Source organism: Hypanus sabinus, chromosome 4 (assembly GCF_030144855.1).
Source record: "Hypanus sabinus isolate sHypSab1 chromosome 4, sHypSab1.hap1, whole genome shotgun sequence".
Lineage (NCBI taxonomy): Eukaryota > Metazoa > Chordata > Chondrichthyes > Myliobatiformes > Dasyatidae > Hypanus > Hypanus sabinus.
In genome coordinates, this window is record NC_082709.1 from 159377945 (window position 1) to 159395574 (window position 17630).

At 39.7% G+C, this 17630-nt stretch overlaps 1 protein-coding gene and 1 long non-coding RNA gene across 2 annotated transcripts in view; one reads left to right on the plus strand and one right to left on the minus strand.

The window, feature by feature from the left end:
- LOC132393407 (uncharacterized) overlaps positions 1-17630 on the minus strand; it is a 53068-nt gene that overhangs the window by 3497 nt on the left and 31941 nt on the right. The window contains exon 2 of the long non-coding RNA XR_009511864.1: positions 2202-2265. This is a non-coding gene — a long non-coding RNA (uncharacterized LOC132393407). The remainder of the gene's footprint in view (positions 1-2201; positions 2266-17630) is intronic.
- Positions 10754-17630, plus strand: part of impg2a (interphotoreceptor matrix proteoglycan 2a) — an 83687-nt gene continuing 76810 nt past the window's right edge. The window contains exons 1-2 of the mRNA XM_059968565.1: positions 10754-10849; positions 12767-12988. Coding sequence (XP_059824548.1) covers positions 10771-10849; positions 12767-12988 — 301 coding nt within the window. The 5' untranslated portion in view covers positions 10754-10770. The remainder of the gene's footprint in view (positions 10850-12766; positions 12989-17630) is intronic.

The window sequence follows — 17630 nt, forward strand, 5'->3', positions numbered from 1 at the left end:
TCCAGTTTGGAAGGAAAAATTAAAAAGAGAATTATACTTTAAACCGAGTGAGACTAGAAAAGTATGAAAGCCTTTCGGGAACCTAGTGCATGAAAGGCAAAAAGAAAACATGGAAGTACAGCAAGTACTTAGGAAAGCTAACAAAATGATGGCACTTGTTGCAAGAGGTCTCAAAAACAGGAATTTAATTCAAATTACAAGATGCAGGTAAGACTACACCTTGAGTTCTGCCTACATTATTGTCTCTGTATATGAGGAGAAATATATTTACACTGGAGCTGTTGCAGAGAAGATCTCTAGAATGACAGAACTGACAAAGGAAGATTGGCCTCTACCTTTTTGGAGTGTAGAAGAATGAGAGATGATCAAATTGAAACGTAGTAGATTCTTAGTTGATAATGAAAGGATGTTTTCCCTGGTGGGAATATCTAGAATTGGGGAACATAACAGATCACCAATTTCAAATGAGGGACGAAGATTTCTTTCTCTAAGTTAGTGGATAAGTAAGTAAGTGTTGTGAATGTTTAGGGTGATCATCTCTACACCACAGACAACTGTGGTGGCAATCAGTGAAAATATTTAAGGCAGAAATTGACATTTAATTGACTTGTAGTTTGAGGGAAATGTGGATAGACCCAGAAAGTGTTGTTGAATCCAAGGTTAGATCAATCATCATTTTATCGAATGGTGGGTGAGGCTTGACAGGCCAATTGGTGTATGTATTGACAGTGCCCTTCTTACATATGACTTCCTTTCCTGAGAACTATCTTCAAGTTTATTGTTCTGGAAGTCAGAAACATCTGTTTTCTATCACTACCCGTATTAAATCGCTATACATACCATTGCTACAATTCTTTTGTTGAATAATCACCCTGTTGTATATATTGCATATGTACTATATTTAGTCATTAATGCATACCATAAAGCATTTTATCAGAATTAGGTTTATTATCACTGACATGCTGTGAAATTTGTTGTTTTGCAGCAGCAGTACTGTGCAATCTATAAAAAAATTACTGTAGATTACAGTTAGAAATAAACAGATCATGCAAAAAGCAAGATAGTGTTCATGGACTATTCATGGATTTACTATCAGCTTTTAAAAAGTGAAAATGTGTGTGAAGTTGGATTTCATTGTCAACTCAGAGAACCCATGTACTTGATTTCAGCAAGTGACCCACCACAGCCATTTTGGGTGAACAACTCTAGAGATTCTTTCAGTACACCCTGGAGCACTTCCCACTTTAGCCCTGAAGGGCTTATCTCTTTGTCATTATAACCTTCATTCCTGCATCTTAACCCTTTATGCCCAAAATGGATTTTTAATATTTCAGTGGCATTATCTCACATTCTATCAGACCTGAGGGTACTGACCCATACATTGCTTTGTAAGGAGAACTCTAACCCCTGCCTCCCATCAGTCTGGTGAACCATTGTTGTCCTTTCGAATGCAAGTATATCTTTCTTTAAGTGTGCACACCATCCCTGGTTCAGTTTTTCTAGAGTCCAATATAATTTCATGTCATATTTACCCTTGTATTTTTTTCCTCTTGGCTATAATGGCCAACATGCCAATTGCCTTCTGAATTACTTGCTGCACCTGCATGTTAGTATTCACAGGAACAGTCAGGTCCCTCTGAACAGCAACACTATTTAATCTGTCACTATTTTAAATAATATTTCCCTTATTTTTTACATAAGTGAATGATTTCACCTTTTCCTCTATTATAATGGGGCCTCACTTATTTAGTTGGGTTGTCTTATGTAAGCTTTGAAGCCATTGCATTATCCTTGCAATCCACAATGCCAACCAGCTTGGTGTCATCTGTAAATCTGGATACATAGTCCCCTCATACAATAGTTCAGGTCTCAGCATCAGACACAACCTTCTCATCTGAAAGCAACTCACCTATTCCTTATGTTTCCTGTCCATTAACCCTCCTCAGTCTATGCCAATTTGCTCTGCTTAATAACCTATTATATAGCACCTTATCCAAATGTTCAGAACCAGACCTATTAGTTTTCCCTCTAACAATCTGCTAGCTCCACTCAGAGGGAGAAAACAACCGTTTTCAGATATGATATTCTTTTGTGAATTCATGCTATTCTTGAGTAGCTTGCTTTTGAAGTGCTCTATTATCACTTTATTAATAGACGCTGGCAGTTTCTTATTAGTTTTAGATGAACTTGTTATTACTTACCTGGTTGTCTCCTTTCTCAGAATGTGGTTTATGTTACCTTCCCAACTGGGATTCATTCTAGAATCTGCAACAATATAATTAACAATAGGTAACAGAATACATTCAAACTACCTGATTGCTTCCCAAGATTTATAAGTCGGTATTGTATGTTTATCGAAAGGTGAAGCAATATGATGTCAATGTAGTGGTTAAAAAGAAAATAAAGTCAGAAATCATGAAGGTACCATGGATTCTGTTGCTACCTTCTACTTGCTCCAGGGCCTTTGCTCTTCTGCTTGTGCGTTGTTCTGTATATGTGGCTGTAAAATTACTCAAATTAATCATGGCATTTTTAATGTTAGTGCATATTCTGTGGCATTTTTAATGAGAGTAGACTGGTGGTTCCCAACTACCGGAGTAGACCACAAGTTGCAGCGAGTAAAATTTAATAAATTCTGTTTGTTATGCCTGAAAGATAATGTGGATCTAGCTGGTGAGGCAGAAAGACACATTCTCTTTATCTGTTTCAGAGCTTCATTTATAAGGACAGAACCGGGCAAGCATTAAAATACCTGTCTGGGTATGTGTGGGTCCCTCACTGCAGCACACCTGCACTGCTTGATCTGCGGCACTGTTCATAATCCAGCCTGGCAGTGAGGCCCTGGTAGACTTCCGAGGCCCCCAGTTGCTCTACTGATAGAAAATTCTGCAGTAAGTAGACCAGTACGTTAGCGCCGGCTCAAACCACCAAACCAATCATCGCTTGTCACCACTCTCACAAGTCCCAACCCCTGTGTTCTCACAGTTGTTGTAGTCCCACTGTCATTTTGCATTCCAAGGGTTGTAGTCATTCTGTTGCTGCTAGGCACGTAGCCCAAGACCATGGAGGTGAAGACATTCAACATGCTCAAAGATTAATCCTTTATATACACTGTTAGACATTCTACCTTCCATTAAAAACCAGGTAATGAGAATGCTAACATTCTCTACGTGATGATAATACACAAAGGAAGGCTGTTACTCCATTCAGTCACTTTTAATGAGCTGGGTGGAAGGAAAACTCAAAGTAGCAGATATAAAAGTCTATCAATGTTATGAAGGGTAGATTCCAAGCCAAAGCTAGTTAGTAATGAGCTAGTTTCAGTAATAAACACTTCAAAATATTAAAAATCCTATAATATTTATGTGTACACTCAGCAATTCAGGAACACCTTCCCCTTGCCATCCAATTTCTAAATGGGCATTGAACCCATGAACCCTCACTACTCTTTTAAAAACTTGCCCTTGCACAATCTGCTGACTATAGCTATTTAGTATACATATTTACTTACTATAATTCATTTTTTTCTATATTTATCATGTTTTGCATTGTACTCCAGCTGCAAAGTGATACCTGATTCTCTGCCTGATTCTGAGAGTGATGTAAAAAGGAAAATTGGCTGTTCCGTCTTAAACTGTTAACCAGGTGTTTTCTTGAGTATGTGTGGGCCAATCAGAGACAGCACTCTTCATTTAACCTTTAATTGGTTTCAGTGTTTTGTATAGCTTCACTTTTCCTCTCAAAAGATCATTTGTGTAACTGCCTGACCCATCAAAATTAAATATTACTCTTTACAGCTGTGACTACTCTGGACTTTAGGCTACACGTGGAAAAATGCCATGGCAGATCCACCACTTTGAACAAAATATCTGAATACAGGGTTGTAATTTCTAAGATTAGAATGAATGTATATGGTGGAAGATCATTGGGAAAATAGGAAGTATTTTGAGATTATGGAGTACAATTTTATTCGGCTAACTTAACTTGGAGTGTATTATCCTACTTGCCTATTTAAACCTGGGGTTTAAATCTACTTCAGGGTAAGATACTGTATGTGTATTAACAAGAATCAGAATGAGGTTTGTTATTGCCAGTGTATGTCATGAAATTTGTTAACTTAGCAACAACAGTACAATGCAATACATAATACTGAAAGAAAAATCGATTACACTAAGCATGTATATACATGTGTATGTATGTACTTAAGTGTATATAGATAAATATTGTTACATGTTCACAGTTTGAACGGGACATTGGGATGATGTAATTGTCTTATGACCGTGGGGTGATGTTACATCACGTGATGGCATGTTCCAAACGGTATTTAAACCAACCCAGAATTTGTGATGGAGTTCTCATTTTTTTTATTTTTGTGCAATGTTGTTGTCGGTCGGAGGTGTGGAGGCTCTACCAGTTTTGTTTGCTGCCTGTTTATTTTTCCCTTGCAGTCCAGTATAGGAGAATGAAGGCATTACCGCAGTTATCCGAGTTCAAAGGATTGGATAAAGTTAATGTCATTCAGCGGTCTGGGGAACGATAGACCTTTGACTTGGTTCAGGAATTGTAGCATGCATATTTGAGTTGAACCCCTGTGAGGTGGAGAAGGTTTGTGCAGTGACCACCCTCCAGTCAGAAGGTCAGTTTCTTTTATTTCCTCGTGATTTCTGCAAACAAAGTATCTCTCAGCTGTGGGATCGGCAGATTCGTTGTGACTTCAAGGGAATCGTTTCAGGGAAATCTCTCCTTAATGTCTGTATAAATCACATGGACTTTTGAATTTATCACTAAGTCTGTGCTTGGATTGTACGTTTGTTTGTTAGATATTGCCGCCTAACTGTTAACTTCCAGTTAAGTTAGTCGTTTGTTTACTTTTCTAAGTTTTGAGCAGAGGTTAATAAATCTTGGGATTTGTTTATAAACCCTGTCTCAGTTTCATATTGATTGCTGCTGCATTTGTAACAATATGTATATTAAATACCGGTAGTTAAATTAAAATAGTGCAAAAACAGAGATAATAAAAAAGTGAGATAGTGTATACGGGTTCAGTGTCCATTTAGGAATCAGATGGCAGACCAGAAGAAGCTGTTCCTGAATCACTGAGTGTGTCCCTTCAGGCTTCTGCACCTCCTTCCTGATGGTAATAATTAGAAGAGGGTATGTCCTGGGTGATGCTTTATGCTTTTATAGATAAACAAATCCTGACAAGATAAATAAATCCTGTAAAACTATATTGGAGAACAAGCAGACTACTTGTGTAATGCATACTTTATATATAAACAGGATCAACTAATGGAAGTAGAATAACAAGATCGATGCAAATCCACCTTATAAAGACTTCCACAAGTACTAACTTGTTAACAAAGTTGTAGAATGAGTAAACAATGAATTTCAGTGAAATTGTAAATTAAAAAATCTATCAATGTTGGAAATCTGAAACAACAGCAAATGCAAGAAACATTAACAATGTGGAAAGGGAAATGGAATTGATCTTTTGATTTGGAGACTTTTCATGGATGCTGTCTGTGACCTGCTGAAGAATCTTCAGAAGCTTCTGGGAGCAAAAAGAAGTTGCTTACTCCTTGGAAAGTGAAAGGTGTAAAAGAATGGGGATATAAATTTGCAAAGCATTAAAAGTAAGAGTGCAGGTTATTTTGAAAAATAAATCTTCAAACAGCATGTGGATTCATAATGAAATAGAAATTTAATAAGAGAGTATCATGTTGAGCTTGTTTTGAATCATCTTTGCAGTGCATTGCATCATCTTAGATTCCATCATTACAGAAAGACCATGGAAACTTTACTCAAGTTATTCCAAATCACAGATCATGTCAATCAGAAAACACTAAAAAACCTGACATTCTTTAGAAAATAACTAAATGGTAACTTGATAGCTGTCTTTATGATTATAAAAATAGCTTTGAGGTAGATCAATATGCTTCTGTGTTGTAATTATTAGGTAATGTGTAAAATTGCTAAATTTGGGAAACTTTCTTAGAAATAAACACCAGTCCTTAGGGCTAATTGGGTTTTATGTTGCTTCGGTATGTGGAATTTTAACCTTCATTTTGAAGCTTGCTAATTCTTAACCAAAATATTGAGGGTTTTTTTCTTGCACAGTACTTAGGAGTTACTGCATGTAATTTATGTACTTTCTTTAGAGCAACATTCCATTTGTATCACATCGGAAGATGTGAAACCTGTCTTGTTTTTCATAATATGTTCCACATCCCAAATGGATTTTGGATCCAACCAGAGCAGAATTAAATAATGTTATATCAAACATGTTTTTATTGCTTGAGCAAAAATGGATATTTGAAGATCAAGACCTCAGACTTGGCACAAAATGCACAGTTTGCCAGGAAGCAGTGAACCCTGCCCACCTGCATGCTTCTAAGAACTGGACTTTCCACAGCTGTCAATCTCTAGGCTCTGGAAAAATACCTGTAAAATTGTGTTCAAAACTATCTTCAGATTCATAGTAAGGATGTGAACCAACATCAACACACTTTCCTAGGTCTATATCCTCAACATGGCGATGTCAGTTCGTTGGCCATGATGGCATGTCACTTGCCTGCCCAACACTAGACTCTTGAAACACATGCTTCACCAATCTCAGTGGGAGGTCTGACAAAGGAAAACATTGAAGAATATGCCCAAAACCTACTCCACAAAGTACAACAATCTTGCCGAATCCAGGAAGCCTCTGGTGGGCCACAGGAACATTCAGAATGATATTGGAAAGACATGCATCGGGAGCATGCGGAGGCCCTGTGTAAGCAGCAGAAGGAATGCACCATATTATAAATAACCTCTTGACTACACCATCAGCCAGCTCCTGGCCTATCTTTAACAAAGTTAATGGTTCGCTCAATGGAAATTGCAAATCCCACCAAATCATCCTTAACCCCGAAGTTAAGGAGAAAAAGATTTTGTTCTAGTAGTCCATAACTCTTGCCGAATCCAAAAGAAAGATATAGGTGGAGTCAGGAAGTGACTTCCTCATAATGAGTTACCCAGACTTTATGGTCTTATTTGTCTCCACCTTATAAACTAATTATCAATTTAAAGAATCCTTAATTGTCTGGACATTGCAAACTATCCTAGTACAATATAACTGATAGTGAAAGTTCAAAGTTAATTTATTATTTATATAAGTACATGTATGTCACCATATACAAACATGAGATACATTTTTTGTGGGCATAGTCAGTAAATCATAATAGAACAATAACCGTAATAGAAGAAATGAAAGACCACACCAACTGGATTTTCAACCAATGTGCAAAAGGCAATAAACTGCAAGTACAATAATAATAATAAATAAGCAATACACATCAATACCATGAGATGAAGAGTCCTTGAAAATGAGGCCATAGGTTGTGGGAACATTTCCATGATGGGGCAAGTGAAGTTGGTCCAAGAGTCTGATGGTTGAGGAGTAATAACTATTCCTGAACCTGAGGGTGAGTCTTGAGACTCCTGTACCGTGTTCCTGATGGTAGAAGCAAGAAGAGAGCACCTGGATGGTGGGGTGCTGTGATGATGATGGATGCTGCTTTCCTGCAGCAATGCTCCATGCTGATGTGCTCAATGGTGGGCAGTGCTTTACGTGTGATGGACTGGGCCCTATCTACTACTTTTGTAGGATTTTCTGTTCAGGGGCCTACTAGGTTGTGATGTAGTCAGTCAACATATACTCTCCACCACACATCTATAGAAGGTTGTCATAGATGTCTTGCCAAATCTTTGCGAACTATTAAGGAAGTAGAAGTGCCAGATCCAACATCTGATCATTCAGAAATCCTCTGGTTGGGCATCTAACTCAATCACCAGTTGAGGATGTAAGCTGGGGCTTTGTGCTAGAGCCAAAAGTCATGAGTGCAGGCTGGGGTGAAGTCTAGGCTGGATGTGTGGTTGCAACCAGGGCTGGGGTCTGGAATACTGGGGGTCAGGAACATGGGCAGGTGTGCTCCCAGACCTGGGTCCAGAGTGCTTGTATATTTCCCACCCTTTTTCACCCACCAAATTCACTGGGCAGTTTACTATACAGCTACATAGAATGTGAAATTAAAGCTTGCTTGGATATCTTAGAGGGATGATGTCCAATAATCCCAAAAATTGGTTAGTCCACCACTGCTGAAGTTCTGAGAGTGCTGAATTATCAGACTTTACCCTATGAAGTCACTATCCTTTCAGAAATGAGGTGCCAGGATAGTTTAATCACTGGCAAAATCCATTGGGTCAGCATATAGTGGGGGAAAGTACATTGGCAAGACTAGAACATATTAATTAGGAAATTTGACAAGAGAATAATACAGAAATAATTTGATTTGCTGAAGGAAAGTGTCACAGTGGTCAATTTGGAGAATAATCTGAAATGCACAGACGAAATGCAGCATCTTATCCAACAAGGGGTTAAAACGATGGCGGTAGTTTAGTGGAGTTGAAATACCAAGTAATAATAAAAAGCTATGGCAGGGAAATGAGGTTCTCCTTTGCTGATAAGAATAGCAAATCCTTTCTCTGTGGTGATTTTATATAAGTGAAGTTATTAGTTTTCTTTCAGACCAGACAAATTGTTACATAAACTATAGCTTTTGCATTCACCATGGACTATTGTCACTGGTTAACTTTAGATCATCTTCAGAGGTTTTAGAACTTTACATATGGTATGACATCTTCTGATTAGGAGCTTTTTGAAAACATTTTTCTAATAGAATGGCACCAAATGTTTTCTGGAATCTGGCCCTGAAAGATGAGATGTTGTAGTTAAGTCCTGTGGAATCACTTCAGTGTATCTCTTTTTACCTTGGTTCATTTTAATTGGAAAGATTGATGTCATTACAAATATGTCACACTTAATGCACACCGCTCTAATTTGTAGGATATAGTAATGGAATTAACAAGAATACTACTGATAGTCTATTTAGTATATTTTAAATAGAGCTACTTTTTCCCATTCTGTTTTCCTTAGTTTTCTTAACTCCTCCTTTATTTCCTCAAAGCCAGCCTTTCTGAAAATAGATGTTTCTGTTAATCACTTGGGGGTGGGGGTGGGAAAGCGTTTTATAATCCATTTTAATGTGGTCGCCGTTAGTTATGCATTCTCTGACCAACCTCTCTGCCACTTTTCGTTTGTTAATATCCTCAACACAATCCTTTATTCTGTCAGTCATGCACCTGACCACTTGGGCCCAGAACAAACGCTCATGTTGTCCATCAACACGTCTTTATTTGAGCAAGGAACTCTTGATCCTTAACAGGCTATTGCTTATGCCACTGGCCTCAAATCCTATGGGCGAGTTTCCACCTCGACATCTAAGGTAGCGTTCATCCTGCCTTTACATGAGAGACCGAAACATCTTCCAATTCTGATGAAGTACCAGCCTGGCCTGCTGGTACGAGCATTTATTATTTTTATTCCGGATTTCCAGCATCTGGGGTTTTTTCCCCATCTCCGAGTTGTCGATTGAACTAATTCATTATGGGCCCAGGTTTGTTATTGTTCGACTCTCCATTCGACTCGTTCTTTTTCATCCATCCGGGTTGCAAAACTGGGACCCTTGGCATAAAGGTCAATTACACGTTTTCTTTCCGAGAATTTAGAGCAGGCATCCACGGAGCCTGAAATCCTCGCATACACACCCCTGGAGAAATGCTCGCTGCGTGTGTGCTGAAGAATTTAAGCCAGAAACCTTTTTGGTTGCGTGCTCCGAGAAGCTTCTTAGTATTAGCGTGGTAATGAGTGGTTGAAAACTCGCAGCTTAGTGAAATCCAACCTGCTTGCCTGCAAGAACAGTGTTCAAAGTCAAGCCAGTGCACAAGTACCTGAGAGTTTTGGGCCGTTGGTTCAGAAGGAAAACAACACTGTGCATAACTGCGAATGGCTCCCCACGTCAGTATTTCGTGTAAAAGAAAAGGGGGTTGAAATCGGTATCAAATTTCTTGTGTACAAAATGTGAAAAATTGTAGCATTCCAGCCAACTAACTGTAAACAGCAGTTCATGTTATGTAAATCAAGCTCATGCAAGTCATTTTTAAAAGAAGAACGAAATTAATAAAATAACCGCGATGTTTTTGATGCGGTTGGGCTTATGATCGGATTTTTTAAAACGTTGAGAAATATATTGTGCCGAACTTCCAAGATTAGTACCATTAACTATACTCTAAACACAAATATTCACTGAGCTCTGTATAAGACTGATAACAGATTCCATACACGCTTATTTTGAGTTACGATGAGTAGCACTGAATTAACGGAGGGTCTTGGCCGGAAACGCCCGAATCGTTTCCATAGGTGCTGCCTGACCTGCTGAGTCCTTCCAGCAGAGTAGTGTGTTGCTTTTGACGTGACAGTGTTGAAAGATTGACAATTAGTTTTTTTAAAAAACAGAACAGATTAGACATGTGTTCCGACATCCAGTTAACAATTGCTCGTGACGCGGTCCCTATAATTGGAAAGCCGATTAAAGGGATACGGGTGTCGTTGAAGTCTTCTGTGGCAGAAGGGACTTTTCTCTTAGAACCGTCCCCTTGGCGCCTGCTTACACATTCATTAAGTTCATAAGCGCACTTAGAAAAGGTAAGTTACATGTTTTAATTAAAATACCTACAAAGGCTCTCTCACCATTACCAAATATCCTCACTGCAAGTTATTGAGGTTTAGTATTTATCATCAAGTACCTATACCCATTCCTCCCAGATTGTCCCCAACCATAGACATGTCTCTATTGATTCTCTCTTTATTTTGTAGATTGTATCAAGGAAAGAATGTTAGGTTATTGGCGGAAAACCTCTTCAGTGTTTCCATGTGTCCTTCTACTCAACTGCGTTCTAGTGGCAAATTCAGGTATTTTTTTCAAATGAGTTAGCATTTTCAAATAATAGGCAATGCGCCATAATTAAAACAAGTCTTGCATTTGAAATCGGCACTGCAAATGTAAATAATTGTAATCGTTGTACTGTTCTTTCAAATACACATACTGAGGTGATGCAGAATGTAAATAGTGTTGAGACAAATGCACGTCTTTTTGTTTAAACTTTTTGCTTTTTTGTATCTGTTTGCTCCCTTGCGTCTGGCACGGGTGGTTGTGATTCATGTCTGAGCACTGACAGTGAATGGTAACGGGCCATTCCGCCATGGTAATATCACCACCAAGTCCCGACCCGCTGTCCACATACCTGGGTGTTTGGCAGGGCGTTCTGGACAGTGATCAGGAGTGGAAATCCTGGCTCCACTCTTTTCCTGGAATAAAATTGAGACAAACTGTGGCATTGTTGCCATCCTGTCTGAGTCCAGGGAGCTCAGTACAAACAAGGGACTAATAAACTTGGAACTTCTGTATCCTCCTAATAAATATTTAAACATCCTGAAGAATTTAATGCCAATCAGACAAAACAAGAAATGAAAAAAAGATTTACATTAGGGAGGCATTTTGAGAAGTAACTGAAGTAAAAGAGATTGCTATTTAGGTAGCCATTTGCTGACTGGAATTTTGAACGCTGTATGGTTTAGAATAATTCAGACAGCTTCACAGTATTACAATTACAATTCATGAAGCCTACTTGTCTTAGTTCTTTTCAAGTAATTGTAGTGCTGATACTAATGTATATCAGCTGTGGTACATTTGTTAGGATTGCTGCCTCCGAGTCAAAGTGCTGAAGATACTCAGGAAAGGAAGGTTGCACTTATGGAGAGTGAAGCAAGGGAAAAGTTTCAGCTCAAAGTGCTTTCAATGGAACCCTGATGCCTCAGGGCATGAACTGAGCCGGTTCTGCACAGTCGAAGCAAAACTTTTTTGAGTGTGACACTGAGCTGCTATCTCAGCCAGAGTGTAAAAGATCCGATCAATTATTTTGAAGCAGAACAAGGTGACCTGCTGACTTGTCGAAATGTCCTGACTTATCACCATATTTTCTATAATAAAGAAGTGACTCAATTGCTTATGGGATTCCTTGAGGTTTGTGATATAGTATTAATAACTTCAAATTTATTTCCCTTAATCTGCTTCATGAAAAGCAAAATAGAAATACAAGTGACTTCAGGTACAGGCATCAGGACTCATTCAGGGTCTCGACCTGAAACACTGGCGATCCCTTAGCCTCTCCAGATACTCTCTGACCAGCTGAGTCCTCCAAAAGTTTATTTTTCACTCATAAAAAATCATTGAAAATTCAAGCCTAAAAATAAAAATGTAGGAACCATGCTAAATTTTTGCTGGATTCATCTTGAAGCAAATCATAAATGTAAGAACTAAGAACTGCATTGATTTTCAACACTAAATAAAACATTACATCTGCAATTGATATTTTGTTGTAGATAACAGTATCCTGACAACATTAATTGGAGCTTTCACATGAAAATGAGGTCATTGAACATTGGTGGTAGATGTGATAAAATGCTTCAATTCTTCAGACATAGTATCAACTGTGAGAAATGACATTCTGCTTTAGCCCATGAGCTTCTGTAGATTTTTCTAGATATTGTAATGCTCATATATTTTGATTTTATCCATTTTATAATTAAGATCATTAATTTATTCTGAATAAAAGACAAAAGCTAGTTTTATTTTATTCAGTTATGAATTTAAAAATCATTTTTAGGTCTCATATTCTGTTACTTTAACTACTTTAGATCTATCTTTAATCACTGTTAGAACAATAGTCTCATTTTAATGAGGTGACATGTTATAAGATATACAGATGAAAGTAAAATGCTGTCAATGTCAGGTCATCGGTAATGCACGTATGGATTTATCTGTTTCAGATGTACTGAAGGGGACTTCAGGTGAGAGAAGACAGCATCAATATTCTGGAAGTCTGCTTCATGGCAGCACTAAATCTCTTGAAACTGGAAACGATGTGCAGATAACTGATCTGATTTACAGACATAAGCGATCCTTTTCATTTCCAAGTGATATTAAACTATGCCCAGAGGAAACTGTGTCACAGGCCATTGGCAGCTACTTCAAGTATTACAAGTTGAGAGGTAAGACAAGTCCTTTTACTGTTTAACACCTTTTAACTTTTTCTATGCTCTCCAGTGAAACTTCTGAAGAAGTTTTTTCTGGAACAACTATACATTCCTTCTGTGTATCCTTTGCATCCAAAGTTTTAGAAATATATACTTCACAAAAAGGAATTAGGAATGATTTATTACGAGATCTTGTATTTTAAAACAAAATAAATCTGCAAGGGTTTTTAAAAATATCTGCAGCTTCTGATGATGATATTAAACACAGATGAGCCAAAGCTGCAGCTCCCAGACTATTTCAGATGGATTCAATTAAGGCCAAAAGTCATCTCAGATCCACAAAGCTGGGATAGCACTTATTCCTGATAATAGCTAAAGATGTTTTAAAAACACAAAGTATAGGAGCAGGACTAGGCAATGCTCCAGCTGTGACTAAGCCAATGTTTTATGACCTCCCTACTCCTATATTCTATACCTGGCCAATGAAGGCAAGGATTCCATTTTCTTTTTTTCAAGCCTGATCTTCCACATCAACTCTGCTTTCGCTTCCTCTCCCTATAATCTTTAATATCTTTTATGCCCCAAAATCTTCAACCTCAGTCTGACTATAAGCATCTGCAGTCTCAAGGGAAGTTGATTCTAATTTTGAGTGAAGAAATTTCAGCTCATCCTGTTATGCTTTTTGGTCCACCATGCCAACCATCAAGTACCCCTCTATACCAGTATGAAGTTTTGGCATGTGGTCCCTTCGACTTCTATGCCTTGGTAGTTCAAGACTTGGCTTCAGTGATGATGATGGCATCTGTCTGTCTCAAAAGACAATGGAAATAATGGCTCTGGAGTGACCTCTCCAAGGCACAAGCCTAGGCGGAAGGCATGGAGATCGAGGGATGTCCAGTCATCAAGATCCCCCCCTCTGCCTCACCAGTGTAGTCCAAAGGAAAGCGAACCAATACGTTTGGCATCAGCTTGGCTGCAGGAGCTGCCAGAAGGATGTTCAATGGCGTCCAGCTGCCTTAGGAGCTCCACTCCAGATTTTCTGTCTGGGTTTATCCAGTAGCCTTTATCTCTCCCGAGGCTGCCCACAAGGCAGTGGGGCTATTTACCCATAGCTGGGGATCTAGTTCATGAGCACCAGGGCACATCCACGCACCAGTGGGCCTGCGTGCTGCGTGTGCAGGGGTCAGACCTCCTCCCTGTCCTCTGTAGTTCAGCCCATGTCCGAAGGGTGTTCAGTTTTTGTATGTTGCCAGCGAGGAGGCACTACTTGAGGCTTGCTGTTGGAGAGGCTGTGTACTGGCAGGGAAAGACTTACACATTCAGCTCCCTTTTCGCACGACTGCTGGCCAGTGGTGGAAGCTGAAAGCGAGAGCGACAGGCACTCCCCACTACAACCATTTGACACACACTTCACTCACCCCTAACACTGAACTAGTTCCACAACCCATGGAGCCAATTTCAAGATCTCTACAACTCATGTCCTCAGGAGCCCATGGAATCAATATTTCAGATTCAGTTTATTGTCATTTAGAAACCACAAATGCAATGCAGTTAAAAAATGAGACAACGTTCCCCCAGAATGATATCACAAAAGCACATGACAAAACAGAGTACACCAGAAAATTCACATAACATTTGGCAATCCCCAATCCAGAGTCCGGAGAGGCTTCTGCATATTAATATCACACTACCATCTTAGCGCATTCCCCTGAAAGGAGCCCCAATTCCACCAGACAAAACAAGACCAAAAACTAAAGCTACAAGACCTGCACAAAACCACATAGTTACAACAGTGCAAACAATAGCATAATTGATAAAAAAAAACAGACCACGGGCACAGTAAAAATAGTCCAAAGACGTTAAAAGACTATAAGTTCAAAAGAAACCATCAAACAGTTACCACAAGTCCTCAGGGTCCCCAATAGACTTGTCATCCCACGCAGGCAGCAGAAGGGAGTACCCCCCCCCCCCCCCATGGACTTCCATGGTGCCGCCCAACTCAGCCTCGTAGATGTAGCACACAATAAAACCACCATCGAACCCAGTCTCGCAGACACAGCACACAGTGAAAGTGCTCTGACCACAGCGGACTCCGAGTCCGTCGAACCTCCGAGCCTCTGACCATCGTCTCCGGCAGAATTTGTCTGAGCACCATCCTCTGCCGAGCGTATTAAGATACCCCCACCAACGGCCATCGGCAACACGACCCCGAGGACTGGGGGCCTGTTCTTCCCAGCAGAGACCCAGACCTCACAGCAGCAGCAGTAACGAAGAAGTTCTTCCTGAAGATCTCCAGATGTTCCTACGTGCTCCCACGTCCATTTTTCATCCAATTATGATTGCGCGTGGCACCCCACTTCACAAATAATGGATGATCAGCTCTGGAGTGGCTGCTGCAGGCTGCATTGCACCGCCATCTTGGATTCAATATTTTGTGAGAATCGCTGACTCCATAACCCGCCAGCTCACACACCATAGGCAGTATATCCCAGAACCCGTCCATCCAAATTGTTAATGAGTTCAACAAATAGTTTGGTTTCCAGTACCTTCCCTTGTGATTCCACGCTGGCTATTGATGGTCAATCATAAACCAATGCAACCATCATTAATCCACTCGCACAGGGCTCCATGGGCTCATGACACGATGAGTTGTAGAGTTCTTGAAGTTGGGTCCATGGGTTGTGGAATTAGTTCAGTGTTGGGGGTGACTTAGGTTATCCATACTAGTTCAGGAGCCTGATGTTTGAAGAGTAATATTGAACCAGACTTCAATTTGGGACCTTGTCAAGGGTTTATTGAAGTACATCTAGACTATTCAATGGCTCTTAGATACCTCGGCAAAATAATTGAATCAAAATTGGTCATACAGGGATCTAACAATGGCATGCATTCTTTGATTAATCCCTACCTGTCCAAGTATATGTTAATTTTGTTCTTCATACTTTTTTCCAAGAACTTCCGTCCCACTGATGTTAGACTCACAAACTTGTAGCTGCCTAGCTTAACCCTTACAGCCCCTCCTGAATAAAGATACCTTGTTTGTTTTCTTCTTGGTCATGTAGCACCTCACCCATCAGGTATCAATAAATATTGATATATCTCTATCGGAGTCCTGGAAATCTTTGCCTGCCTGAGGAAGCATCCTTGAATAGCTATTGCCAAGCCTTAGAGATTTATTCACCTTTAAGCCTGCTTATAGAGTACAACTCATTCATTTAAATGCAAATACTTATTTGGAAACGGATTCCTAAATTTTAGATGTTTCAACCAGCAAAAGCAGTCTTTTGGATTTACTTTATCAAAGTTCAAAGTAAATTTATTTTCCAAGTACATGTATGTCACAATATACAACCCTGAGATTAATTTTCTTGTGGGCATTGACGGTAGAACAGAGAAATACAATAGAATCATTAAATTCCTCCATATATCTGTCTAGTAGTCTCTTAAATTTCACTAGTGTATCTGCCTCCACCACTGACTCAGGCAGTGCATTCCACACACCAACCACTCTCTGAGTAAAAGACCTTCCTCTAATATCCACCTTGAACTTTCCACCCCTTACCTTAAAGCCATGTCCTCTTGTATTGAGCAGTGGTGCCCTGGGGAAGAGGCACTGGCTGTCCACTCTGTCTATTCCTCTTAATATCTTGTATACCTCTATCATGTCTCCTCTCATCCTCCTTCTCTCCAAAGAGTAAAGCCCTAGCTCCCTTAATCTCTGATCATAATCCATATTCTCTAAACCAGGCAACATCTTGGTAAATCTCCTCTTTAACCTTTCCAATGCTTCTACATCTTTCAATAGTGAGGTGACCAGAACTGGACACAGTACTCCAAGTGTGGCCTAACCAGAGTTTTATAGAGCTGCATCGTTACCTCGCGACTCTTAAACTATGTTATTGTCCATCCCTAACTGACCACCAAAGCGAGTGCTTTGTTGGGACATTTTGAAGGATGGTCAATGAAAGCAGATGCTGGAAATCCAAAACAACACACACACACAAAATGTTGGAGGAACTCAGCAGGTCAGGCAGCATTTATAGAGAGGAATAAAGATTCAATGTTTCAGGCTGAGATCCTTCTTCAGGCCTGGAAAAGAAGGGGGAAGAAGCCAGATTAAGAAGGTGAGGGAGGGGAAGGAATACAAGCTGGGAGGTGATAGGAGTTGCAAGGTGGGATGATAGGCAGGTTGGTGGGGAGGGGTATAAAGTGAGAAGCTGGGAGGTGATAAGTGGAAAAGATAAAGGTCTGAAGAAGAACAAATCTGATAGGAGAGGAATGAGGGCCATGGGAGAAAGGGAAGGTGTAGGGGCACCAGAGGGTGGTGATAGGCGGGTGAGGAGAAAGATGAGGGTAAGAGGAGAGCCAAAAGGGGAAAATGGAAAAAGAGAGAAGGAGGATGGGTGAGAAATTACGTGAAGTTCGAGAAATCAATGTTCATACCATCAGGTTGGAAGCAACCCAGACAGAATATGAGGTGTTACTCCTCCAGTCTTAGAGCGGCCTCATTATGGCCCTGGCCCTGTCACCAATACCCATATTTCCTGAATGATATTTTTTAAAAAATAGATTATTTCAGAACCTACCAAATAGTAATTATTTCTTATTACAGACTTCTTTTAAAATCCCTATGTGTTGGTTGTGTAACTACAATTCA